The sequence below is a fragment of the Culicoides brevitarsis genome, chromosome 3, assembly GCF_036172545.1.
Source record: "Culicoides brevitarsis isolate CSIRO-B50_1 chromosome 3, AGI_CSIRO_Cbre_v1, whole genome shotgun sequence".
NCBI lineage: Eukaryota > Metazoa > Arthropoda > Insecta > Diptera > Ceratopogonidae > Culicoides > Culicoides brevitarsis.
Window position 1 is genome coordinate 27,771,051 of NC_087087.1, and position 27,812 is coordinate 27,798,862.

Sequence of the window (27,812 nt, forward strand, 5' to 3'; positions counted from 1 at the left end):
CTCAAATTTATCATTTTTAATCATTTTATAACTCAAAACTGCTAAAAAATTGAAAAAATAAACTGAAAAAAAAATTTTTTCTTTGACACAGTTTTGATTTGAAAACTAAATCAAGAACAAAACTGTGTCAAAAACTATGTCAAAAACTGTGTCAAAGCAATTTTTGACAAATCTTGCTCCAAATGGATAAAAATTTGTCAGAGGGCTCAAATTTATCATTTTTAATCATTTTATAACTCAAAACTGCCAAAAAATTGAAACTGAAAAAAAATTTTTTTTGACATAGTTTTGTTTTGAAAACTAAATCAAGAGCAAAACTGTGTCAAAAACTATGTCAAAAACTGTGTCAAAGCAATTTTTGTAAAATCTTGCTCCAAATGGATAAAAATTTGTCAGAGGGCTCAAATTTATCATTTTTAATCATTTTATAACTCAAAACTGCTAAAAAATTGAAACTGAAAAAAAATTTTTCTTTGACACAGTTTTGTTTTAAAAACTAAATCAAGAGCAAAAAAACTGTGTCAAAAACTGTGTCAAAGCAATTTTTGTAAAATTTTGCTCCAAATGGATAAAAAATTGATCAGGAGGCTCTAATTTATCATGTTTAATCATTTTATAACTCAAAACTGCCAAAAAATTGAAACTGAAAAAAAATTTTTCCTTTGACATAGTTTTGTTTGCCATTTTTGTCAAATCTTGCTCCAAATGAATAAAAATTTTGAGTAACTTATGAAACTGCCCCATTTTAGACAATTTTTGTGGTTTTTGAGCCAGAAGACAGTAATGACTTCCGGTTAAATAAAGCGACACCGGAAGTTACTCACAAAATTAAAACTAACAAAAAAGCGCCCTCTACATTTATCACTTTTATTCGCCTCAACCCGCTGGCTTGTTTTGTTCCAATTTCATGTCATTCTAGCAGAAACAGCATAAAATTGGAACATTCTGACAAAAACACCGTGAAACCGGAACCCTTTAGTTAACGCCCAAATCTCGAGCAGCGATGACTGCATTTTGTTGAAAATTTTCACGCAGCAGTCAAAAAGCAGCATAAATCTGCAATTTAATTCACTTTGCAAGTGTTAAATTGCACTTTTCATCCGAAAGAGCGTGAAAAATATGAGATAAAACCGAAATATCTAGAGAAAAGTGCGTGAATAAAAAAATATTTGAAACGAACTTCGATTAGCAGCAGCAAGCAGGTGGGAGCGATGGGAAATTTTTACCTTGAAAAGTGAAAAATCTATCGGAAAATGGCAGGACGCAGCATAAAATATCACTGAAATTCACAAAAAATCCACTAAAAATGAGACAAAAGTTACCCAATTCCGACACGATCCGCTAAAAATATCGATATGATAAATTTTTTTTTTGTATACAATGTCGTCGTCGTCGCGCTACAGTATAATATGCGTGCTGCTTGATGCCTCAATATATATGTTGAAGCATTTTATTACTATTATTAAGAGTGTGTACGACTTCTAGCAGTAATGCTTGATGAGAAATACGAAAAAAAAAATATAACCGAAAAGGTGACGTCATTTTTTGTACTAAATAAAGTAGAAAAGAGACTTTTGAGTCGAAATTTTATCTGATTTGTCGTGTCACCGATCGATTTTTCGACAAAAAAAAATCCATTGCCACTGCTTGTCAGCTATAATTGAAGTTCTGTGCCTGAAAAAAAAAATTGTGAATATTCATGACCAACAAAAAAAAATGTTTTTCCTTACAGAATTAATTATTATTAGTGTTCATCTAGTAAAAAAAAAGAGTAAAAACACAAAATAACTCGACCCTTGCCTCTCAAGGGATTTAAAAAAAAAATAAAAAAAAACTCGTAAACGAAAAATTTTTAGTGTAAAAAAAATGCTGCGACATCTTTCACTGTTACTTGTCGCAGTTGTGACTGTCAATGCCGTAGGATTAAGTAAGTTTCATTTTTCCGCCCCCGCCCCCCCCAGAGGATACGAACCTTCAACATGGCTTTTCCTTTGCAGTTCATTCACCGCCACGGATAACCAAGCAACCGCCAACCGACGAAATTCTGTTCCAAGTCGCACAAACCGGCGAAAATGACAAACCCTTCGTGATCGAATGCGAAGCGGAAGGAGAACCTGCACCAAAGTGAGTTAAGAAAAAAATTTTTTTCCTCGTCGCCAAATGTGGGGAACTAGTTTTTTGGGTCAAAATCATCGAAACAAGAGTTTATGTGGCAACAGATGTGCCAAAACATATTTCTTGTGTGCGTTCCCGAAAACAAAAAACACACACACAAAAAAAATAATAACATAATAAATGACTCGAATGCATTCAAAATGTTGAAATGTGCGTTTGCGAGGGTGAATTGGTCATTAATCACACAAAAGACGTTCGGCAGTGTCCCACGGTTTTTTTTTCATGCTCACAAAAAATTATTTACATGATAATGCAATTGATTTATCGGGAAAATTATTGAGGGATTGAAGGTCGAAGTCGTGCAGTAACGCGGCGTGCAAGAATCTTCGACACAGAAGCGATTTGCATTACGTAAGTCAAGTTGTTGTCACTCTCACAATAGCGGCAAGTCACTCACACACATTTCATAAGGAAACGAGAATGAAGAGACAAAAACGAAATGCGAAGAGATAAATGAAGCAAAAAAAAACTCGATAATGGAAAAAAGACGGTTAATGTCGTTGACAACTCAGTTTTTGTTTAAATAAAAAAAATAAAGAGTTTAATGCCGGAATGGAGGTTCAAATCGATATCAAGGTCACTAAAGTTGATACAATAATTGAAAATGTTTTGGATTTTGTCCTGTTAATTTTTTTTTATAAATTCTAAGGAAGGAAATTTAATGTTGAATTTATACATACAAATTAAGAAAAAGTTTTTTTTGTAATATTTTGACAAATTTAGAACAAAAAAAATTAAAATTTAAAAAAAAAAGTTAAAAATTAAGTTTTTTTAAATTTTTTAATGAAATGCTTTGTCAAGTTTCTAAATTTTAAAAAATATTAAATTTTTTGTATAATTTTGATAAATTTTTAACAAAAAAAAATATCAAAATTTTCAGTCAAAGAAATATTTTATTCACTTTCTAAATTGTAAAAAAAAAATTTTTTTTGTAGAATTTTGATGAATTTCATAAAAAAATATCAAAATTTCTGTTAAAATCAGTTAAAAATTCAATTTTTCCTTACTTTTAAAATTTTCTTGTAAAATTTTTTGTCAAATTTTCTAAATTGTAAAAACTTTTTCAATTTTGTGTAGAATTTTATTAAATTTTTAAACAAAAAATATCTGAATCTCCGTTAAAATCAATTAAAAATTCAATATTTTATTACTTTTTAAATTTTTTTAATAAATTCCTTGGTTTTAATAAAAAAAATTTCTAAATTTAAAAAAAAAAAATCATTTTTTTGTAGAACTTTGATAAATTTTTAACAATTTATTATTAATTATTTTTTTTTATTTTTTTTTTTTCAATTAAAATTTCAAAATTTAGTTTTTTAGGAAAAAAGTTTTAAATTCATTTAATTTTTTTTAATTCACTTACAAAATTTTCAGAAATTCTTTAGAAAAACATTGTAAAAATCTATAAAATCAAAAATATTTTCAATTATTGTATCAGCCTTATTCAACTTTTAATGTTTTGACATGACACGCCATCACAATGACGACATCCCCATTGACAAAACACAATAAAAAAGTGTTTTTTTTTCGAGTTTTTGTTATTAAAAGTTACACATAAAGTTAATTTCTTGTCGAAAAAAATCAATAACTCCATCTAAAAATAACCACAAATGCGAAAAATTACGATGATTCACAAAAAAACTAACTTGCATGCCTCAACCGAAAAAACATTACAATCTCTTGTGACTTAATCCCTAAAAAAATGAACAGGTGTCGTGTTTACTATTCAAGTGATCTCTTCCCATGTAACGTTTATTTTTAGCGACACACTGCTCTCTGTTTATTTTTACTGCATGTCGAGGAGATAGTAGTCGCTTGTTTATTTATTTACGTTTCAAAGTACCTCTCAATAAAAAAAAATGATGAAGTAATTTGTCGCACTGATAATTTGAAACAATTAAGTAATGGGCAGTTGATAACCTCTCGTGATTCGCAATTAAATTTTTTAAAGTGCCTCTGAAAAAAAAGTGAGTTAATCTCTTGAGATTTTTCGAAAAGAATACAAAAGCAAGAGATGATGTTATTAGTGCCTTCACTCACACATAATCAATCTCAATTAATAAAGTATTTTCTGGATCAAAAAAAAAAATATCTCATAAAATCATTCAAATTCAATTAACATTGATTTATTTATAGACTCGGGAAAAAAGTTTTACGAGAGTGGTTGTAACATAATTTTTGTGGAGTAATAAAATGTAATTAAAAATTTGTTGAACATTTGAATAGTTTGAGCGCTTTTTGAATTTTTCGCGTCAAAACTTTTATAAAATTTGATTTGCAAAGACTGAAATTTAAAAAACTGACAAAAATTTGAAAGTCTTAGAAATATCAAAAAATCTTCAGAATAAAATTTTGGATCCATTAGAGGTCTTATTTCACTAAATATTACTTTTTTTAGATCTTTAGCAATGAAATTACCTCAAAAACGGAGCCAACAATACTTTATGAATCAGAAAGGATTCTAAAAAAATTGTCAAAAATTTTTTAGCCACTGAATGACGACTTTAATAGATCAAAAAGCTACTATCTATGTAAAAAGAACAAAAAAAATGGATCTATTGAAATTATTACTTTACTGGTCACGGAAAATTTTTAAGAAGATTTAAAAATAGATCAAAAGAGCTAACTGACAACTACAGAAAATTCGGGATCAAATAAGATGGGTTGTAGGGTTTTTCACAAGACATGGAAAGTTTCGTTACCACCTAAAACGAATAAAACTGGTAAATGATGAGCTTTGCAGATAATGTCAACAAGAAAAAGAAACAGCAGAACACTTGGTATGCGATTGTATAGAACTCTGTGGCAAAAGGAAAGAAATCTTGCTGAACTATTTCTTGGATCTACTTGAACTTAAAGGACATCGGCTTAGAAAAATTTATAAGTTTTTGAATGAAATTGGATTGACTGACTGAGGTATAAGGAAAGGTGTAGCTAATAAGCTCTGAGCATGCTATGACATTTTGTCATGGCAATCACAATAGGTCTTCGGACCGCGGTGATGCATCCTTAAACCTAACTTAACCTAAATTCAGATACCATTTAAAAAAGATGAAACTAACTGACAACTACAGATTCTAAAATTCAAAATCTTTAACGATTCTCGAAAAAATCTTTTAAAGAAAAAAATCATTTTTAGAACCAAACCCGAATACCAGACTTCCATTCATTAACCGCTAAACACAAAATTTCCATCTAATCATTTCTAAAAAAAAAGAAACCGCTGCGTGCACTCGCCTTCTAATATTTATTTACTTAAATCATCAACTCATTTAGCAAGATACAACAATAATGCGTTTCTGAGCTCATTCCATTTCAAAAATAGAACATCAACTCACTGAATCATTAGTTTTCGAAGAACAGAGAGAGAGATACAAAAAAAAATTCTTCAGACACTTGCGTTATTTTTAGGAAAGTCGATTAATTTTACGACGACACATTGAAATTTGGAACAAATTTTTTGTTTGTTTATTTCGAGCGAGAAAAATCTGCCCGTGGAAAAACAATCCGGTGTGGTTTTGTGGCATTTTAATTTATTTTCGGGAAATTACTTTTTTTTTTTGAAAATAAATTTTCTGGTTAAAGAATGGAAGAAACGTGATTGTCTGCGTTTCTTTTTCTTGTTCTCTCATATGAGAGGAGTTTGTTCCGCACAGCATTACAATCAATTTTAATCATCATGACAGATGAAGCGAGCGAGTGTATTTCCTAATCTACTTTAGTCATGACATTAAATGAATTTAATTGACCAACAAACGCACACCGGTAACGCAACTTTTTTCGTAGTAGTAATTTTGCTTGGTTTGGATTTAATTTATAACATCTGAAAAATTATATTTTTACTAAAAAAGACATTGACCATCACGCAATGTGTCCCGTTAGTAACTAGAATCTCACTTGAGCCTCAAGCGGAAAAATGTAGGAAAATTCTTTTTTTTTTCACTTCCTTCGTCAACCCTCGGCACTTCGGTGACAGTGATTGATAGACAGTTTCTGGCTCGTATTTTAGTCATGCCTTCCGTTTTTCCTCCGATTTTTTGGCACTCATGTAAAGAAATGCGTAATTGACAGACAACAAAGTGATGGATAAAGTGCCAAAAATAAAATAAATCCAGTTCTTGGAATTCCATTCAGTGAAGTAATTTGATCTATTGAATGTTGTTCGTTTGCGGCCATCGACAGCGTCGCTGGAAATAATTACTTTTAAATGGATTTTAAATGCTTGCGGAATAGGTTCTCGTATTACTACTTACATGTTACCGAGTCATTTGTTGGCTAATAATTATAAAGTTGGTGTCATACGAGGGCAGTCACCCGACTCACCTTAATTTCTCCTCATATGTAAGCTCAAATCTGGCCCAAACATGAACAATTTTGATAAGTCGTTTGTTTGTTTTGGCGTCGTCGTCACACAATGAAAGCCGTTATTCCAACAAAAGAAGCGGACGAGTTGAAAAAAAAATCTTATCTAATCATAAAAAAGTTGTTGAAGAAAGTTTCCTTCATTTTCTCGTGTCATGCAAGCAGCAATTCAATGACTCATGCAGCTCCTTTACGAAAATATTTAATCATCAATCATATGAGGTTTCTCCCCCGTTTTCGAGTCGCCTTTGATTATTTTTTGATGTAGGAAAAACGAGGGAGTTAGAATGCATGAAATATCGACAAACTATGTTCCATTAAGTGCTCATGTTTACATTTTGTTCTTCGAGATATTGCACTTTATCATGTGACGTTTTTACCGCATTTTGACGAGAAAATGTGGTTTTAAGCAGAAATGTTTGTCTAATGGATTTAATCTGTGGTTAAAATTTTTCAAATGTGCATTAGGGAAATTTTTAGATTTTGCATTGGGACAAAAACTAAAAAAATATACAATGGGAAGACTTTTAAAATTTGCCTTGGGCTAAAAATTCAAATTTTGTAGCGAGCTACATTTTAAAATTGTGCATTGGGGCAAAATTACTATTGAAAGGTATTCAAAAATGTGCATTGGGCTAAAAACTTAAAGTTTGTATTGAGTGATTTTTTAAAATTTACACTATGAGAAATTTTAAAAAGTGCATGGGGACAAAATTTAAAAAATATACACTGAAAATGAAAAATGTGTATTGAGCTAAATTCTAAAATGTGCATTGGGTGAAGTTTCAAAATGTACCTTGGGCTTAAAACTTAACTTGTCATATATTAAAATTACCAAAAATGTCACAATTTGCATTAAAAATTTTCGAATTATGCATTGGGCAGATACTTTTAAATGTTCATAGGGGTTGAAAATTTTGAAATTTACATTTAGAAACATTTCAAAATGCAGTTTGGGTAAAAATTTAAAAATTTTCATTGGGATATGCGGTAAAAAAATCAAAAAGCACTAATATTGTTCGTTCTAACGACAAATTTCTACATTTTTTCCTGTTCTACTAAATAATCGAATGTTAAACTAAGAGACATTTTATTGCTCTGTTAATCGAAAAATGGAAATTTCTTGCTTTGTCATCGATTTCATCGTCATCAACAGCAGAAAGAGCAACAAGAAAAGGGAAACAAGTCCCTTTGTTTGCAATTTCAAAGTAAATCGTTGAGAAACAAAGAAAAATAATAATTGGACATCCAACACACCACAAAACGTGATAAGATATGAATTTCTTGATAGCATTTTTTTTATAAAAAAAAACACTTCACTCGAGTTGTCATTTAACTCGAAACAAAATAAAAAAATGCAACATTGTAACTTGTCTCGTCGGTCGGAAAAAGAATACAAAATGACATTTTTGATTGATTTTAACCTTTTGAACCGTTTGAAGACACACAAAATCGATCGATAAATGACTTTTTTTGATTTCGAGGTGTGGTTGACAATTCATTAATCACCAACACGTGCAATTATAGAGCAACCCTCGTCGATTGGATTTGTGTCCCGATGGTGTTTTGTTGTAGTTTCCTTGCAAAAGTAAACAACGGCACAGAGAAAAACAATGTTGATGTCAATGATGGAGAGACACTCCCTGTGATGTCACGTCTAAATTTGTCTTTGTGCAATTTTATGACTTTTTTCTGCAATTTTCATGCTTTTGTGAACCCTCGTTGATGGGAAATAAGCCAATAAAGGGACATATTTAAGTAAATTGAGTGATAATGGGTCAATATTTGATCAGAAATTAGGAAATTGTTTATTTTGAGTCGATTTTAAGGAGCAAAATGTCTCAAAAATTTTCAAGTTTCTATTTCATTTTAATTTTTAGCCTCAAAAAGATTTATTCTTATAAAAATTTTGACCATTTGCTTAAATTTTTGATTAAAAAAAATACTTTATATTTTTATTCTGTTGAAAATTTTATTTTTTTGGACTAAAAATCAATACAAAAGCATAAAATTTCATTCCAAAAATTATTTTCGGGATAAAATGCAACTATTTTATCGCCCACTAACAACTCCCTATAGACAACGAAATGACTCATAAACATACTTTTATCACAACTCGTGAATTTTACGACTCAAAATAATAATATTAGTGTTCTAACTCACAAAAAATCAATGAATTTTTCAACAAAACGCCCCATAAAAAAAGTTAGAAACTAACAATGAATATGTTACAATGTTTCAAAAAAAAAAGTCGCGCGATGACAGTTCTGCTTGAGTAAACGCGCACTCGAAACTTTGAAAGAAATTGCATGGTACTTTAACCATTTTATGACTTTAGTTCCGAGCCAGGCAGCATTTATGGACACAAAAATAGTTTGCAATATTCTCTTTATTTTTATGGCTTTCTATTTGAATTTCACTTCCCTTGTATTTATTTTCTCTCTCTCGGTTTTTAATATTCCTAAGCGTTCTTTCATAAACAATAAAATAAAATATAATAACAAATTGGCGTCTAAACTAAAAATAAATCAATAAATTTCTTCCTTTTGCCTCGCTTTTTGCATGGTTATCATCGACACCGAGTTAAAGAACGCATGCCATAAAATAGAATTTATTGCATTTTCAAGCTGTTTCCATTCGGCTTCCAGACACTTTTTGGTTTCCCAAAAAAAAAATTATTATTTTTTTATGCTTGGTTTGGATTAAAAAGTATTTTTGGAAAATTTTGAAAAAAAAATTCTTACCATTTTTACGTTGAAACGAAGCAACAGTTCATGACCCTTTCTCGCCAGCCATTTCATAGAAAGAACGTTTTTTGGCATTATACCGTGTGGTCGGTACAATTTAACTAATCATCGCAGCGTAAACTTTCTACATCATTATTAGTATTGTTTTCTGTCCCGAACACTCGACGCTCGGTGTCTGTTTAATAATGCATGGCTTCGTTGTTTATAGCCGGTTCTTGCCAGGTCATTTACAGAATATTTGAATTTTTCTACCAAGTAGAAAAAAAAATTATAATTTAAATTTATTATTTTTTTTTATCGTACGACTTCATTCATACGTACAAAACAATTATTTTAATAATAATAATCAACAGAAACAGTGTGAGCATATTTTAACTGCCTTCTTTCGATAGACACGTATAGCGGGATGGAATGAAATAATCATGCCTCATAACGAGAAATATTTTTTATTTTTTCTATAAAATGGTTAGTTGATTAGATTTTGTGGAATTTGCATTAAACGAGCGGCGGCGGCGGCAGCAGTAACGGCGTTGTGTGTAATTTGAGTGCGGAATCTATTGTTTTTAATGATATGTTTTGTGTGTTGCGCAATGCAAAAAGAAACGAAGATAAGGAAGGAAATTATCTGACGCTAACCCATTTTTTTGCGCAAAACAAGTATTTACAAGTTCATTTTGTATGTAATTACTGAGAAAATGAGATTTTTAGAGCAAAAAGTGAGGAAGCACGAACGCGATAAGATTTATGAATAATAAGAGTGACTCAGATTTTCATTGCGAATTAGTTATTTTGATGAAATTTTTAAATCTGTCAAGTACAAAAATCGATTTGTATTTGAGTTTTGCAAATTTTTATCAGTTTTTACCTGATTTCTTATTTTTTTTAGTTATGCCAATGTCAACTGAGCTTCTTTGAGTACTATTTTATAAGTCCTGATTTTTTTTCTGAAAATAAATTAAAATTTATTAATTTTTTTTTCACAATTTTTAATAAAAATTTCGTAAATGTCAATTCAAAGAGTGACCGTTAAAAATTTGAAAATCGCGTTTTTGCTAATTCAAGTTTTAAAAAATGTTAATTTTCAATCATTTTTTGTCTTTTGAACATATTTTCTCCAATAATACAAAAAAAATAGTAAAAATACGAAATTTTGTTCATTTTTCAGTAAATAATTCATAAGTGCCAATTCAAAAAAAAGGCCGTTAAAATTTGACATCTTATCATTTTCGTTTTCTGAGCAATTTTTCTTCAAAAATCAAAACAAAATTAGTAAAAATGACAATTTGTCAATTTTTTACTTGTTTTAATAAAAAACTCGTAAATGTCAATTCAAAAAATGACCGTTAAAAATTTTGAAAATCGCCTTTTTGCTAATTCAAGTTTTAAAAAATGTTAATTTTCAATCATTTTTTGTCTTTTGAACATATTTTCTCCAATAATACAAAAAAATTAGTAAAAAGTGGAAATTTTGTTAATGTTTCAGTAAATAATTCATAAGTGTCAATTCAAAAAATAACCGTTTAAAATTTGAAAATCGCTTTTTTGCTAATTCAAGCATTCAAATCAAGAAAAATTCTAATTTTTAGTTAAAAACAATCATTTTTCTTGTCCTAAATATTATTCTTGCTCACTCAATCGTTTCTTTGTTTTTTTTCTGTAGAATTTTTCTGCTCCCCCAATAAAAATACTCAAACAAAAAACGTGATAAATGTTTTTTTGTTTCCATCCCACAACGCTTGTTATCCCAAATTTGCTGTTTAAAAAAAAGACAAAATGCATTTTTGTTCAAGTGTTAAATAAATAAATGAACAGAGAACAAATTTTCTTTCAAATTTAACCCCAAAATAAAAATAAATCCTCTTTTATGTTTGATCGCAAACTGCTAAATGAACACGAAATTCTCCATTGTTGTTCGAAAATCGATGTCACACACGCTCAAATGCTCGAAGCCGCATCACTCATTCTTATCAAAATAATCTGAAATGCCAAATAAACGTTTATTGTTCTGTGCTCTTTTGTTTATTGGCGTCCCTTTATGTCTGGGCTGAATCGGAAAATGTCACAAAAAAATATCGATCGTGCTTGTAATTTATTTCCGACTTGGATTTATGACTTTGAATGGATTAATTAAGGGCAAAAGTCGTCTCATCCTAAGCAAATATTACGCATTTCATCAAAATTGCGTTAAATTCTAATTTTGCTACTAAATTCCCTCTTAAGACATTTAAAACAATTATGAGATTTAAAAGTCTCCGTTTCTCTCGTTTTAATTTCAAGGGAAACGTTTTACAAAGGGGTGCATTTCACATCATCGATAAATAATTTAAAACAAGCTTCTGCCTCGTCTCACGTACGTTGCCGTAAGTTAAACGTCACAAATTATGATTTGCTCTTCGGAATGATGTCACATACACACAGAGTCTAGTCTTTTATTATGTCACCCTTTGGTTATTTCAATGCTTTGTGAATGTGCGTCGCAGCAGAACTCGTAAAATGATGGAGAAATGCAGTCGTTAAAGAGGTGTCGCTTGATAGGTCTCATGAGAACGATCATTTAAATTAATAAAACACTCTTTAAATGTCCGACGTATTGTATTGGAATGCAAATGACTCTTGTAATGATGTACTAATGATATTTTTTTGTTTTTTAGGCAATTAACGAACAAGAGAAATTTTTCTTTGTTTCGTCAAGGGAATTCTTATAAGAATTTTTGACTAATTTAAAGAGAAAAAATATCTTTAGGGAGTTTAATTTCAAGAAAAATTGACATTTTAACGAAATTTTTTAGTTCAGTAGCGAAAAAAAGTTAAAATTTAAGCCTTTTTAATATTAAAAAGTAATCAAAGATAAGGAAAAAAAAATATTTTGACTAAAAATTTTTTTAATAAAAATATTAAAATTGACAAAAAAATTTTTTTTAATAATTTGAACAAATTTTTATCATTTATTTTGTTTTTATTAAAAATTTGAGTAAGATTTGTCAAAAAATCTTTTAAATAAATTGAAAATTTAGATTTACAGTTTTCAAAGTATAAGAAATGTACTTAGAATTACATTTAGAATAAGAACTTTAATTTTTTAAAGAGCCATCTATTGGCAATTTTTTCTAAAATATTCTCAAAGAGACCTCTTGCGGCAAATTTTCGTCTAGAAAAATTTTTTGAGAGCCATCTAGCAACAAAACTTTGTTTAAAAACGCTTTAAAGACCTCTCAATAGTGGCCAATTTTGTTCTAAAGAGCCATCTATTGACAATTTTTGTTAACTCATTTGTTTTCATGACAAAAAAAATATAATTTTTCGAGTAATTTTGCCAAATTTTGATCAAATTTTCAACTTTTGATACTATTTGGGCTTAGATTTCTCAAAAAACCTTTCAATAAACTTATAAATAAAATCTTTTAAAATAAATTTTTTTTTTAAAAATTAAAAATTTTCCAATTTTTTTTTTCAATTAAAAATTTTACTAAATTTCTTCAAACAACTTTTAAAAAAAGTTTAAATTCAGTATCTCAGGGAATTTAAAATTTCCAACGAACTTGAGAAAAATAGTAAAATTGTACAAGCTTTGCTCAATTTTTAATTTTTTTTAACTTTTTACTGAGGAAATTTTCAAAATGTCAAATTTTTGTACAAAAATGCTTCTTTAACAGCGAATTTCTAAGAAAAATGACTCATTTCTCCTAAAAATGTATAAACTTCATTTGAAAAATTACACTTTTGGCTAAAAAGCATGTCGTCATTAGTTCGTGTGCCTCCCAAAAAGCGTTTCTTGATGATGTCATTAATAAAAAGGGGGAAAAAATTTCAACAACAAAGAAATAAAGTTGTCCGAAAAAATCTCCATATAATGACCAACATTACAAATGAGCGACAAAACAAACCAAACAAACAAGAATCCAACCATAAAAGACATTAAAAAGCGATCCCGCATTCAAAAAAAAAATCTTCTACCTACTTCTTTGTCGTTGTTATTTGTTCAACACAAATATTTCCTCACAAAAAAAAATTAAATATTTGTCGTTTTGTCCCTTTAATTCCTGTTTCGTCTCATTATGTTTGATTTGACGAGATTAGAAAATTGCTGTAAAATTACAAATTTTGTTTGTAGTTGAGTGATTTTCTGTTCTTCCATTCAGTAAATTTAAAAAATTTTAAATAATTTTTTTTTTATGTTTTTTATGTGGTCTAATCACGTCATTATTCCTGTTTGTTTTTTACCCATTTTTAAATAAAAAAAAATTGTTTGTCGTTATTTGTCGTACGACGGACGTCTTTTTATGTAAATACAAGTTTTTAATGTATTGCAACCCCTTTTTAAAAAATTCTTTGCATTTTTAGACATTCGCAGCGACGACATTCGTGAGAAAATTCATGAAACAACGAAAATCTCCCTTAATGACGAGCTTATAAAACAATTTTTCATAATTTTTGCTCGTTTTTCGTATTTATATCAATGAACAACGAAAAAATTGGGGCGAATTTTTAACTTTTCTTTATCTTTCACGTTAATCGAATTTTGTTTGCATGCAAAAAGGACATCAATAATTACGACTTGTCACAACAAGAATTTATTGAAATTTGATCTACTTGCATTTCGTACATTTTCACCCCACTTTTCCACGACAAAATTGGTAATTTACTTCATTCCGACATGCAGTTCGTACAAAAAAGCGGCAAAATTGACTCGTTGACATTAAAGTTTGAATTTAAAAAGAGAAAAAATTAATAAAAAGTGAAAAAGGTCTCGAAAAAGTATAAAATTTCCTGTTTTTTCCTTCACTTTTGTGCTCGCACGCTCTGATTGCGTCTTCTTTTGTTAACATTTCCCGAACAATAAATACTTATCTCGACAACTTGAGGCGCACAAACGATATTCTTCCAAGTTTTAATGGCATTCAGTGTATCATATTACTTTTTGTTTACATTTTCTCTGACGTCGAACGAAGGTTTGTCCATGTTACATGAAAAATGCAAAAAAAAAAAACGGAAAATGTGAGGGAAGTCTGGAATAAATATTAATAAATTAGAATTATTAACTAGCATTTGGGGCGACGCTCCATTCAATCATGAGGTAAATGCCCCGCGGGTGTGTCAAAACTTTTCATATTGAAAAAAAAAGAAAATAAAAAAAAAGTTTTCTCATTTGAGGTTAATTTTGATTTTTTTGTAGAATTTAATCAGAAATTGATGAGAAACAATGAAGGCAGACAACAATTGACAAGAATTTTTACAAAGGCAGTCATAATCGATCATACATACGAATCCAAAATGAAAACAATTTCCGCATGAATCACATTCATCATTATGGCTTGCACCTGTCTTCTTTATACAAATGCGAAGAAAAATAGAAGGAAACGAAACAAAACCAATCAAACCAATGATGCCATAAAATTCGTACGAAACGTGACTCAATCCGTTGTCACTTTGACGAACACGAAGTGCAAACAAAACTTTTCTTCTTTATTTTATGGATTAAAAAAAGAAAAAAATAAGGAAAAATCCTTTTTGTTTTTTTTTTGTTTTCGTTTCTCTTTAAAAAAAATATTTCTTGCAGAAGAAGCGAAAAAAATCGATTGAAATTTTTATCTTTTGCTGATAGGGTCAAAGGAGCACCTACCGAGCTCTTAAGAAAATTTAAATTTTTGTTTGCTATTTTATATTAATTAAACCTTAAACAAGAACAAAAACTAAAAAAAAATAAATATAACGAGATTTTTTTTAAATTGTTTTGTCAAATTATGAAGAAATTATGAACTTATAAAGCTTAAGAAATCAAAAAATTTGGTTAGAAATTTCAAACTAAAATTATGAATATTTTTTTTTTTGCAACAATTTCTTGAAAGTGTATCTTCTAAAAAAAAAATTGATAAAAATTATTATAATAATTTAGAAAAAAAACTATGTTAAAGTTAAAAAACACGGTAGGTGTTCCTTGAACCCTATAATTTTAAATTTAGCACGCAATCAAGAACAAATATTTTTTTTGTCGAAAAAATGTCTGCACAACGTGTTCGGACATTAATTTTGCTTGCTGCTCTTTACTTTTAGACTGTTTTCGATAATTTTTACGATTTTTGATACATTTCGACACAAAGCAGATGTTTCATTTTTGTGAATTTTTTTAACAATGGATTTGCACTAAATCCTGGTTTTGGTTCGTTCGAAGGAAGGCGGTAATTGTCCGTAAGCCATTTAAATCACGTTCGACATGTCACCTGCCTGTAATCTTCTTCCGTCAAAGACTCCAGCTGTAAATTTGTTTTCTTTACATTTTTTGCTTGGTTTGGATTAACTCAAAATTGATTTGATTTTTTTTTTATTTATTTAACCACAGACTGTCAGTTTTCATCAAAAACTCGATGCCTGAAAAATAAAAGATAAATTATTTCACAAATTGATCGGATAAAATGTCTAATTGACATGAGCTAAATGTGAAAATGTTGTTAAGAGAGTTTTTGAGGATATTAATTATTCATTTTGAATGCTTTTCATGAATTCATGGAACATGGGAAGGGAAATGTGCTTTGTGGCATGAGTCATAAGTCCCCTAAAAGTTATTGAATTACCTGAAAATAAACATGCAAAGGATTTTTGTTAGAAAAAAAAAGATCATGTTTCATTAATTTTTGGAAAATATTGAAGAAATTTCGTTTCGTGAGTCACAAAAAGTTGCAATCCACCCTCAAATTCAAAATTTTTCAACTTACCTGGAGAACATGAAACATCGTCTACCCTTTTTCCTTTAACTTTTTCCATCATACATTTATTACAATTCAAATTTAGGCCGTTACAATTTTTTTTCGATGTTTTTGTTTCAAAAAAAAAAATTTTTTTTTTCAAAATGGGGCAAAATAAAAAAAAAGTTTTTTGAAATATTTTTTAATATAAAATGGCAAATTCCAAAACAATTTTTGATCGTTTATAATTTTTTTTATATTTTATAGCATTTTTTTAGTATTTACTAATTTCAAAATAAATTTAGAATTTTTTCAAAGAAAATTTTTGAAAAATTTTTGAAAATAATTTTGAATCATTTAAAAAAAATTCAAATAAAATCTAATTTTTTTTGTAAAAATTAAAAAAAAACGATTAAAAGCAAAAAAAAAAAAAATATAAAAAAAATTCAGAAAAAAAGTGAAAAATAACAAAAAAAATCTTTTTTGATAAAATATTTAACTTTTTTTTTTATTTTGCCCCATTTGATATTTAAAACGGGGCATGAGACAAAAACTTGAAAAAAATTTGGATCGCCCTAATATCGTATTATGACAAATTCCTTCCACCAACTTTAACATTTCCATATTTCTGGCTTGCTTCGTGGTTCATTCAATCGGAATTAAGTGCCTTCATGACGATGATGACTAATTCTAGACGAAATCGCATTTTTTTTATTGCCGGGAAACGTCTGTTCATAATCGCATAATAAAAATTTATTTAAATAAAAGTGGCATAATTAAAGAAGAAGAAAAAGGAAACGCCGACAATATGGTTTCACTTTTGATTGTTCGTCTATGTAATTTAATGGCATTCATGCCTCCTCTTTTGCCGAAGAAAAGGGACGAAAAAAAGGAAGAAGAAAAGTCACCCGGAAAAATCTATTCATCAAAAGAAACGATTTCCTTTGTGGCTGGTCGCGTGCAATGCAACCTTTGCGGTGCCATAATCGCTCGCGTACGAAGGTTAAAGTAAATGTTATTTTTGGCGTTCAATTATTGATTTGTGTGAAAAAGTGCGGCAAAACCGATTTGAATGACGAAGAAGGTCATTTCCATTAGAAAAAAAATTGTTCTAAAATTATCTTTACCCCGATTCTGACCGATTTCACGAGATTTGGCACGAAAATCGCAACAAATGAGTGTTAAATGTAGCGCATGATTTGATGATGTTTTATTGCAGATTTATACAAAAAACAGAAAAAAATGAGCAGACACACAGATTGGCAGCAATCTAGTTGAAATAATAACCATAAAATATTAGTGAGTGATGCATCTCTCGTTAGAATACTTACAGATATTGACAGTAATCGTTCCGTCATCCCTTGATTGCCGCTCTGTCTTGTATTATTATTTGTATTTAAGCTCATTAACTCACATTGTCTCATATTTTTCTTCCACTTTAACTTGTTACACGATCATCAACTAGCAACATCTTGACTCCTCTTGATTGGATTTTTATTACAAAATGTAATTTTTAGCGCGTTTCTTTAGAGAAAATTGAATTTTATACGTTTGTTTGCTGAAATTTTATTTAAAAAACATAAATTTTGAAAAAAAATTAGAAAACTTTTAAAAAATCAAAAAAAAAAAAATCGTGTACAAGTTTTAAGGGAATTTCCAAATTTATTAAATTTTTAAAAAAAATTTGCAAAATCATGGAAATTTCAGAAAATTATTTAAAATTCGTTAAAAATCTAGAAATTTTTTTAAAATTTAAGAAAATTTCAAATTTATTCAAAATCATTGAAATTTTTGAAAATTATTCAAAATACGTTGAAAATTCAAAAAATTTATAAAAATTTTTGTCAAACCAAAAAAAATAATTTTTATGTGAAAAATTATTGAAAACTCTTGTATTTGAAAAAAAATTATGAAAAATCGTAAAATTTTTACATAAATTTGATGAAAGAGTCCTATAATTTTTAAAAGTTTAAATTTTTCGAATTATTTAAAAATCATCTGAAAAATTTGAAAAATCATGAGAATTAGGTACATATTTAAAATTTGTGGAAAATTATTAAATTTTTTAAAAATTTATACAAAATCCAGAAAATTTTTTAAAATTTTGAGGAAAATTTATGAAAAATTTCTGTTAAAAATAAAAAAAAAATCATGAGAAAATAAAAATTTAAAAACTATAAAAATTGATGAAAAATTATGAAATCCGGAAAAATTTTCTCAAAAAATTTATTTAAATTTTTAACAATTATTGATTTTTGAAGAAATTTATTTCCTAAAAATTGGCAAAACTTTAAAAAATCCGTAAAATTTTGAATTTTTTGTAAAAAACGCTTAAGTCATTAATGCCACGAATATTTTTTCAATCTCATTTCAACTATCAAGAGTAATAACTGGACTCTGATCCACGGTAAGAAATCTTATTTGCGCATCAGGAACGTGCCAAATGCATCCATATCCCGTTTTCCATAGAAAAAATAATTTTTTTTATTATTTTCAATCATTAATAAATTAAATTTTTTCGAAGAATTGATTGAATCTTCTCTCAACAAGTACGTTCATCGACAGCACCCAATCAATATTCATAAATCCATTTTAATTTATTTTTATTTTTTTTAATATTTGCGACAAAACACAATGTCGTGATTTTAATAAAAAATAATTTTCTATCATTTGGAGTGATAGACAATTTTTTTATTTCCACACGTGTGTGACATAATAATCGTTCATTATTTGCCAATTAGGAAAGTAATAGACAATGCCAGCCATTTTGGAGACAGTCGGAACACTTTTTTGGGAGGTATTGACAATAATTCTCACTTGTGTTCGTTTGTTTTTGCGTGTCGCGTTGTTCTAAAAACATTTACCGGTCGGTAAAAACTTGTTATCTTTCTTCAATTATTCAATTAATGCGTTGGCCGGAAACTTTGATTATGCGGAAAGAGTTTCGAATCTATAAGTAGTCGGTTACTTGACACGACTTTGCTTGTACTTGAACAAATTTGAATGAATTTTTATAGGTTTTTAATAATGTTCTCTTTATTAATTAATAAATAAAGTCAGATGCCCCATTTGAAAGGTTAAAAATTCAATGAGACAAAATTTAAAAACATGTTATAAAAATTTTTTTTCGGGCTATTTTCATAATTTAATTTTAAAAAAAATAATTTTTAATTAATTAAAATAATTTTTTAATTAATTAATTATTTTTTTTAATTTAAAATATTTTTTACTTTAATTTTTATAAAAAAAATATTTAAATTATTTTTTTTTAAGTTTATTAATCTTTTTTTTTCTAAAAATATTTTCAAAAAATTGATAGATAATTTTTTAAAATTTTTTGGCAATTTTTTTTCATTTTTTTGGTTTTAAAAAATCACAAAAAGGTCAATTTTTATCAAAAAAAAAAAAAATAAAAATAATTTTTTTAATAAAAAAAAAATACAAAAACTCAAAAATTAATCAAACTTCGCCGTTTTGCATGAAAAAAAAAATTTTAATTTTTTCCAAAAATTTCGAACCTTTTTTTTTTGAGTTTCACTCAAAGCAGCCCATATTTAATTCAGCTGAGAAAAAATTCTGAGCATTTTATGTCATCATTCGTTAATCAAGCTCAGCAGCCGGTCAACTCAGAGCAAATATATGCGCAACGACAACGCGACATAATCATCATCATACTTCACGCCTGTAAAGATTACGTCATTTTCTTGTTTTGTTTGTCACATTTGTGCTTTGTACTGAAGAAATCAGAATCGAGCAACATGTGTGTCGCAGAAACCAACGAACGAACGAACGAACGATTGAACGAGTCAAACAACGATAAAAGAAGGTTAATTTAATCAAAAGTGACTGCCTAACTTGAATATGCTGCTATTTATAGCAGGTTTCGAGAATTTTTTCTCTGTTTGTTCGAATATTAGGCATTTTTAGCTGTATATGGCAGTGATCTAGTAAATAAATTCAGAATGACACAAAATTATTGCATGACAATTTGATGTCATTCTTAATGAAGTATCTCTCGGAGAAATCGCAGCTAATGCTATTAAGGGCTTTTTAACGTCTTTTTCGTTCGTTCGTTTCGTGAATGGAGCGATAAACTCGTTTCATTCATATTCAAATCGGCAATTATCGAATGAATGGACGTCGTTTCATTTGAGCTTGGCTTGGATTAATTGGCTTAGAAATCGATTATTTTGACCTGACCATGATATTGAATTGTTTTTATAATGAAGTTGATGATCTGAAAATAATATTTATAAACAAGAGAAAGCACCTGCTGTGAAAATTGTTCGTTTTCAAGTCATCAACAGCTACATGGCGATCTGAAAAAAATTGATAAAAATATTTTTTTTACTAATCTACAATTTTTTTTGTGTCTTTTTAGATATACTTGGATCAAGAACGGCAAAAAATTCGAATGGCAGACGTATGATGATCGTATGTCGCAACAGCCAGGACGTGGTACTTTGGTTATCACAGCGCCACGAGATGAGGATCTCGGTCAATACCAATGTTTTGCCAAGAATGAACATGGAACTGCCACATCTAACTCCGTCTTTGTGCGTAAAGCCGAATTGAATTCCTTCAAAGATGACATGCCAAAGGTAAAAATTTATGAAAATTATAAAAATATTTAAAAATGTTTTCGATTTTTTTTTCTAACTTAATTTGAAAATGAAAAAATTTCTAAAAATTATTTTTATTTTAATTTATAAAAAAATTATTTATTTAATTTATTAAAAAAAAAATTATTTTAATTATAAATTTTTATAAATTATTTTAAAAAATTATTCTAATTTATGTATATTTTTACTAAAAAATTATTAAAATCAAAAGTTAATCTTTCATCTTAAATTTTCAATAAAAATTGTACAATTTTTGATGATTTTTTGATAAAAAAAAAATTTTAAAAAAGTTCGAAATTTCAGTCAAAATCATTAAATTTTATATTTTTTAATTTTTTTGTGCAAAATTTTTAATTTTTTTGTGAAAAATTTTTAATTTTTTGACTCGATTTAGAGATCATAAACTTAGAATAATAAAAAATTCTATTTAAATAAAAAAATTATTTTGATTTATTATTATGAATTTCTGATTTAATTAAACTTTTCTCTTTACCAAAACATTTAAACTAAATATTTTACAGTTAAAAATAAATAGATATACTGAACTTATAGCTTTTGCCCAAATTTTTATATTTTTTGGCGCACTATTGTTTCCGTTCTCCTCGGGGCAGACTTGTTTCATTCTTTATAGTTTGTTTATTTTTCGTTTTACTAAAAAGCAGTCTTGTTTCATACTTTATAGTTTGTTTTTTTCTTATTTTTTTATTTTTTTATTTTATTTATTTATTTTTTTTTTTTTTGCATTATTTTTGAAAAAAAAAATAATTTTTGGAAAAATTTTAAATTTTTTACAATTTTTAAAAAAAATATCCTTCGAAAACTTAAAAATCGAAAATATTTTTAATCTTTAGCAACCTAAATTTTATAATTTATGAAATTTCTTACCTTAATTTCTCATTCCAGCCCGTCGAAGCCGAAGAAGGCAAACCCTTCCAGTTGCAATGTCAACCTCCAGATGGTTGGCCCAAGCCTCAGGTCCATTGGTTGATCCAAACTGTCGACGGAAACATCAAAAGTATCAACAACTCCCGCATGACTCTCGATCCCGAAGGCAACTTGTGGTTCTCGAACGTCACGCGTCAAGATGCTTCCGACGATTTCTACTACGCCTGTTCCGCCAACTCCATTTTCCGTAACGAATACAAGCTCGGCAATCGCGTTGTGCTCGAAGTGAAGCAATCTGGCATCGCTGCCACGCAAAACAAGTACCAACCAACGCGTCAATATGTCTCGCGAAAGAACGAAATCGCCCTACGTGGCAAGAAAATCGAACTTTTCTGCATTTACGGAGGAACGCCGTTACCGCAAACGCTGTGGATGAAAAATGGTCGTCCGATTCCGTGGTCCGAACGCATTCAGCAAGGCAATTATGGCAAAAGTATCGTTATTAAGCACATGCAACTCGATGACGCCGGAAGTTACACGTGTGAGGTTTCCAATGGTGTCGGTCAAGCTGACTCTTATTCGATAAATTTGGAAGTTAAAGCTATTCCGTACTTTACGATCGAGCCAGAGATCCAAAATGCCGCTGAAGGCGAGACTGTAGAGTTCCAATGCGAAGCTAAAGGTATCCCTCCGCCAGAAATCAAGTGGATTCACAATGGAGTCGATATCGGCAAAGCTCCGCCAAACAGTCGGCGTCGCGTATATCAAAACAGAATCATCATCGACAACTTGGCCAAGTCAGATACCGGCAATTACGGTTGTAACGCCACCAATGCCTTGGGTTACGTCTACAAAGACGTTTATTTGAACGTTCTTGCGTTGCCGCCAGAGATCGTTGAACCCCCACACAACGAAGCTACCGTCGATAAACGTACTGTCATCATGAAATGTCGCGTTTTTGGTGCCCCCAAGCCCACTGTCAAATGGATCAAGGATGGCAAACCCATGTCTGGAGGTCGTTATAGCGTACAACCAAACGGCGACTTGGAAATTCGTGATGTTCAAGCCTCAGATGCTGGAGAGTTGACATGTTACGCCGAAAATAAGCTCGGAAGCAAGGAAGCTTCAGGTACCTTAACTGTCATGGAACACACAAAAATCACGGATCCTCCGAAGGATTACGAAGTAAAAGCTGGCGATTCGGCGACTTTCAGATGTAATGCTGTAGCGGATTCAAAACTTGACTTAGATATCAAATGGTTGAATAACAACGAAGAAATTGATTTTGATGAGCAACCACGGTTCTTCAAAGCTAATGACTATTCTTTGACAATTTCGAAGGCAACGGAGCTCGATTCCGGTAATTATACCTGCGTGGCGGTTACGGATTTGGATGAAGCTCGTGCCTCGGCGACTTTAATAGTGCAAGATGTCCCAAATCCCCCGAATTTGAAGGATATTCAATGTAACGCGCATGATGCCACGATCGATTGGGAGTCACAAGGCGACAATCGTTCACCAATTTTGTATTTTACCATCCAATATAACACTTCGTTCACGCCAGATACGTGGGAAGTGGCTTTCGACAAAGTTCCATCCACAGATTTCAGTTACACGATTTCCATGAGCCCCTGGGCCAATTATACCTTCCGTGTTTTGGCCTGGAATAAAGTTGGTCCCTCCAAACCTTCGGCGCACAGCGGTTTTTGCACGACACAACCCGATGTCCCGTACAAAAATCCCGACAATGTCGAAGGAAAAGGCACGCAACCCAACAATTTGGTCATTAAATGGTCCCCAATGCCCGAAATTGAACACAATGCCGAAGGATTCCAGTATCGCGTGTATTGGAGACGCGATCTCGCTGGCGAATGGAATCAAGAAGACATCTACGACTGGCAACGGAACGAACTCGTGATCGACAACCAACAGACATTCCAAAAGTATCGCATCAAGGTTGTTGCCATCAACAAAATGGGAGAAGCTAATGTAGCGGCGAAGGAAGTTATCGGCTATTCGGGCGAAGATAAGCCTTTGGAAGCCCCGAAAGACTTCAAAGTCCTCAATGTAGTCGATGCCAAACAAGCTCTTCTCAGTTGGGTACCTGTTTCAGAGGAAAGCGTTCGCGGTCACTTCAAAGGTTACAAAATCCAAACCTGGACCGAGGGAGAAGGTCAAGACAATTACCGTGAAATAATCATCAAAAACGACGCTGATAAAGCGCTCGTGACGAAATTCACTCCGGATGCCGTCAATTTTGCACGAATTTTGGCCTTCAATGAACGTTATAACGGACCTTTCAGTAACGAAGTGCAGTTCAAGACACCCGAAGGTGTGCCAAGTAGCATTCAGTCGTTGGAAGTCTTCCCACTCGGATCGTCAGCATTCCATTTGAAATGGAAGAAACCCCTGCAACCCAATGGAAAATTGACTGGATACAGAATTTATTATCAAGAAGTCGATGGCACGCAGTTGCAAGAGAAGAAGGAACGCAAACCAGCGATCGATGATCCGAAAGTGTTGTCCACGAAACTTGCTGGCTTGAAGGAAAATACCAAATATAGAGTGCATGTCGTTGCTACCACGCAAGCCGGAGAAGGAGAAGAGTAAGTTTTTTTTATTTTATTTATTTTAAATTTTTATTTGAATTTTCTTTAAATATTTTTGTCGCAAATAAAAAATAATAAATAGTAAAATCACATAAAAAACTAATTAAAAAATAAATTTAAAAAAAATAAATAAATTTTAATATTTTTTTATTTAAATAAAAAAATTTAATTAAATTGTTAATTTTATTATTAAAATAAAATTCAATTAAATTGATATAAAATTTAAATTTATTTTTTTTTTTTTTTGTAAAATCTGATTTTTTATAATTTTAAAAAATAATAAAAAAAAATTAATTAAGAACATTCAAATAAAAAATTAAAAAAAAAAATCATTAAAAAATATAAAAATAGTTTTATAATTTTAAAAATTAATTTTCACAATTTAAAAAAAAATTATTTATGAAAAAAAAAATTATAAAAAATTGTTAATATTTATTGTGCCACAAAATTTAATAATTTTTTTTTAATATTTTAAATTTTATTCATTTTTAACCATTAAAAAAATTTAATTTAGAGTATCAAGTGAAATATAAAAAAAATAATTTTATTAAATAAATATTAAAATAAATAAAATGAAATTTAAAAATTTTGAAAAATATTTTCAGTAATTTTATGAAAAATTTATTAGAAATTAATTAATTTATTTATTTATTTTTATTTTTTAATTTATTTTTAAAATTAAATTAAATTTATATTTTAATTTATTCAGTTTATGAAAAACTTTACTAATACTAAATTTATTAATAAAAAATTTTGAAACTAAGATTTTTCAAGAAAAAATTTAAAAGTCAAAAACATTAAATTTTTAATTTTATTTTTTGTGTTTTTTCCTATTAAATTTTCCAAAAATAAATTAAAGCGACAAAGAAATTAAAAAATTTATGAAATACTAATCAAAAAAAAATTCTTTGCAGTTACTTTGTCGAACAAAACACCAACGCAGGAGGCGCTCTCAAACCCGAGAAACCCTATTTCTCATGGGATCACGTACTTAACGAAGATGGAACAGCCAAAGTCAAAGTCAAATGGTTGCCCACCAACGTCGGCAATGCTGGATCTCACTTCTACGTCAAATACAGGTAAAAAAAAATTAAATTTCTCTAAAAAAAATAAAATTTAATTTAAAATTTTTTTAACAGAAAACAAGGCGAAAGCACCTGGATCGACACAAATCCTGAAATCCAAGAAGACTTCCAAGAAATCGCTGGTTTGGAACCAGATACATCGTACGAAATGCGTTTGGTAGCCGTCGATGGTGACATGGAAGAAGCCAGCGAATCACAAATTGTCGATACAAGTGATGTTGGTGAGTAATTTTTTCGATTTTCGATTTTTTTAATCGAAATTTGCGAGATTTTAATGAAATTTTGCTTTTTAGGTGTACGACCCGTGCCAACAGACACATTGTTAGCTGGCTGGTTGATTGGAATGTTACTCGCTATTGCGTTCTTGTTGCTCCTGTTGATCATCGTGTGCATCATCAAGCGTAATCGCGGCGGCAAATACGACGTACATGATCGCGAAATGGCAAATGGTCGTCAAGATTATCCCGAGGACGGTGGTTTCCACGAATATTCTCAACCGTAAGTACTGAAAAACGGGAAAAATTGATTTTTTTTGCACCAAATCTCCTACTTTCTCTCCGAAAAACCAATAATTCGCATGAAATTTATTACACTAACCCGCTCTATCCCCCTTTTAAAGTTCTTTTTGCGTTTTGGTTCGGTAAGATTCACTTTTGAAGTACTAACATAACCCAAATTTTCTTATGAGAAACCTCATAAATTTCCTACTAACATGGCTTCCAAGTACTTGATACGAAAAAGAGTGTAGTGTTTTGCGTAATTTCAGCTTGGATAACAAGAGTGCCGGAAGACAATCGCTCAACTCACAGAAGGGCGCCGCTGGAGTCGAAAGCGACACCGATTCAATGGCCGAGTACGGTGAAGGTGACACAGGTAACGCTTCTCTAATACAAAAATGGCTTTTATTAACACCAGAAGAATAACAACACTTGACGCTTTGACAACGAAAGTTTTTAATTTTGTCAAAAAATCAAGTGAAAGCATGTCTCTACATTTCTTTCCAACTTTTTCGTAGAAATTTTTGTAAAATTCTTGAATGCGGCATGTTTTATTTTAATTTTTCCTACTGAACGACGGAAATTTTTTAATAAAATTTTTTAAAAATAATTAAAAAAAAAATTTAATTTAAAAAAAAATTAAAAAATTTCCGTCAAAATTTATTTATTTTTAATTTTTTCCTTTTATAATTTCGTAGAAACCTAAATTTAACTCAACCTTATTTTTATTTATTTTTTTTTTTATGTTTGATTTCGTGTGTTTTCCCCCCGATCACTCTCAGAGGGTATGAATGAAGACGGATCCTTCATTGGGCAATATGGACGTCGTGGTCGCCAACAAGATTCGCAAGCCTTCGCAACCCTTGTGTAAAATTTAAAAAAATCGTTTTATTGTAGAAATTAAGCAAATTTCGACGCATTTAAATATTTTTCTGACAAACAAAAGTCACAACAAACGAAAAAATCTTCATTGGAACGTACTGTTTTATATAGTTAGAATTATTTTAATTAATTAATTGAATAATTAATGTACATGTTAGTATGTTAGAGCGTACTATAAATCACTATCTTGAATAATTTTAGGAAGAAAAATTGACATATATTTTTTTATAAGTTTATTTTTTTGCACAATCGCTTTTTTTTTGCTCTTAATAAAATCAAAAAATTACCAAGTAATGTAGAAAATAAATAAAAATTGACATATGTGACCACGATCGTTCCAAAAAAATCTAAAAACAACATTTTAAGGTAATTTTTTTTAATATTTTTAAAATTTTTCTATAAAAAATTTATTTTAAAAAAAAATCTAATAAATTTTGATGTTTAATTTTAATTCACAGGAGGCCAATTCGCTGAAGATGGTTCATTTATCGGACAATATGTTCCTGGAAAGGCTGTTAGTCCACAACAATTACCTCATAGTTCATCACAAGGCGGTAATCCAGGAGCGACATATGTTTAAAATTAATACTTCTAGATCTTTTTTATTATTATAAGTTTAAGAACGTTAAAAAAAGTAAAAATATATATCAAAACAAAATTTGCTAAGCAGAAAAATAATATCCGAACACACAGAAATTCTTTAAAATAATCACAAAAGCGGACCATTTTTACCACTTTTACGCGAAAAATAAATTTTAAAAAATATTAGGAGCAAAGTTTTTCCATTTTTAATTCCAATTTTTAATTTTTTTTTCGCAATATTCAACTTTTATTAAAATTTAGAAAAAAACGAATGTTGATAATTTTATTGATTTTTTTGTTTAATTTTAAGCAAGTCAACTACTATAATGAAATTGATTTCGTCCATTATTCACATTTTTTTTTATGTATTTAAAAAGAAATTTTGTTTTGTTCTTGAAAAAATATCAAAGCTCAATCCATAGTAACAAATAACATGCAACACAAGTGAAGGCATTCACTGCCATTTTCTACGAAAAAAAAATTTTACTCATTCTTTTTCAATAATAATTAATAATAAAAAAATAAAATAATTAAAATCACTGCAAAATGTAAGATAAAAAAATATTCATACTTTTAAAGACATCTTATTTCTAAAAAAAACGTTCAAATCACAAACTTTCACTATTTTTTAATTAATTATTGAGCTTATATATTATAAATATATATAATGTAATAAGAAAATATAT

The 27,812-nt window shown here is 29.4% G+C and overlaps 1 protein-coding gene across 3 annotated transcripts; it reads left to right on the top strand.

Moving 5' to 3' along the window:
- The first annotated feature begins 996 nt into the window (after positions 1-996).
- LOC134836075 (neuroglian) lies at positions 997-27,126 on the top strand. Of its 3 annotated transcripts, none has more exons than XM_063851256.1 (11): positions 997-1,149; positions 1,733-1,927; positions 1,998-2,124; positions 20,346-20,565; positions 21,490-24,077; positions 24,995-25,159; positions 25,220-25,386; positions 25,459-25,663; positions 25,914-26,038; positions 26,445-26,910; positions 27,003-27,126. In XM_063851256.1, exons 2-10 carry the CDS (start codon positions 1,867-1,869, stop codon positions 26,531-26,533), a joined length of 3,747 nt encoding a protein of 1,248 aa, XP_063707326.1. In that variant the 5' UTR covers positions 997-1,149; positions 1,733-1,866; the 3' UTR covers positions 26,534-26,910; positions 27,003-27,126. The 3 variants fall into 3 exon arrangements, with proteins under 3 accessions (XP_063707326.1, XP_063707327.1, XP_063707328.1); XM_063851257.1 differs by having other exon boundaries at positions 25,932-26,038; XM_063851258.1 differs by lacking the exon at positions 25,914-26,038.
- Positions 27,127-27,812: the final 686 nt, after the last annotated feature.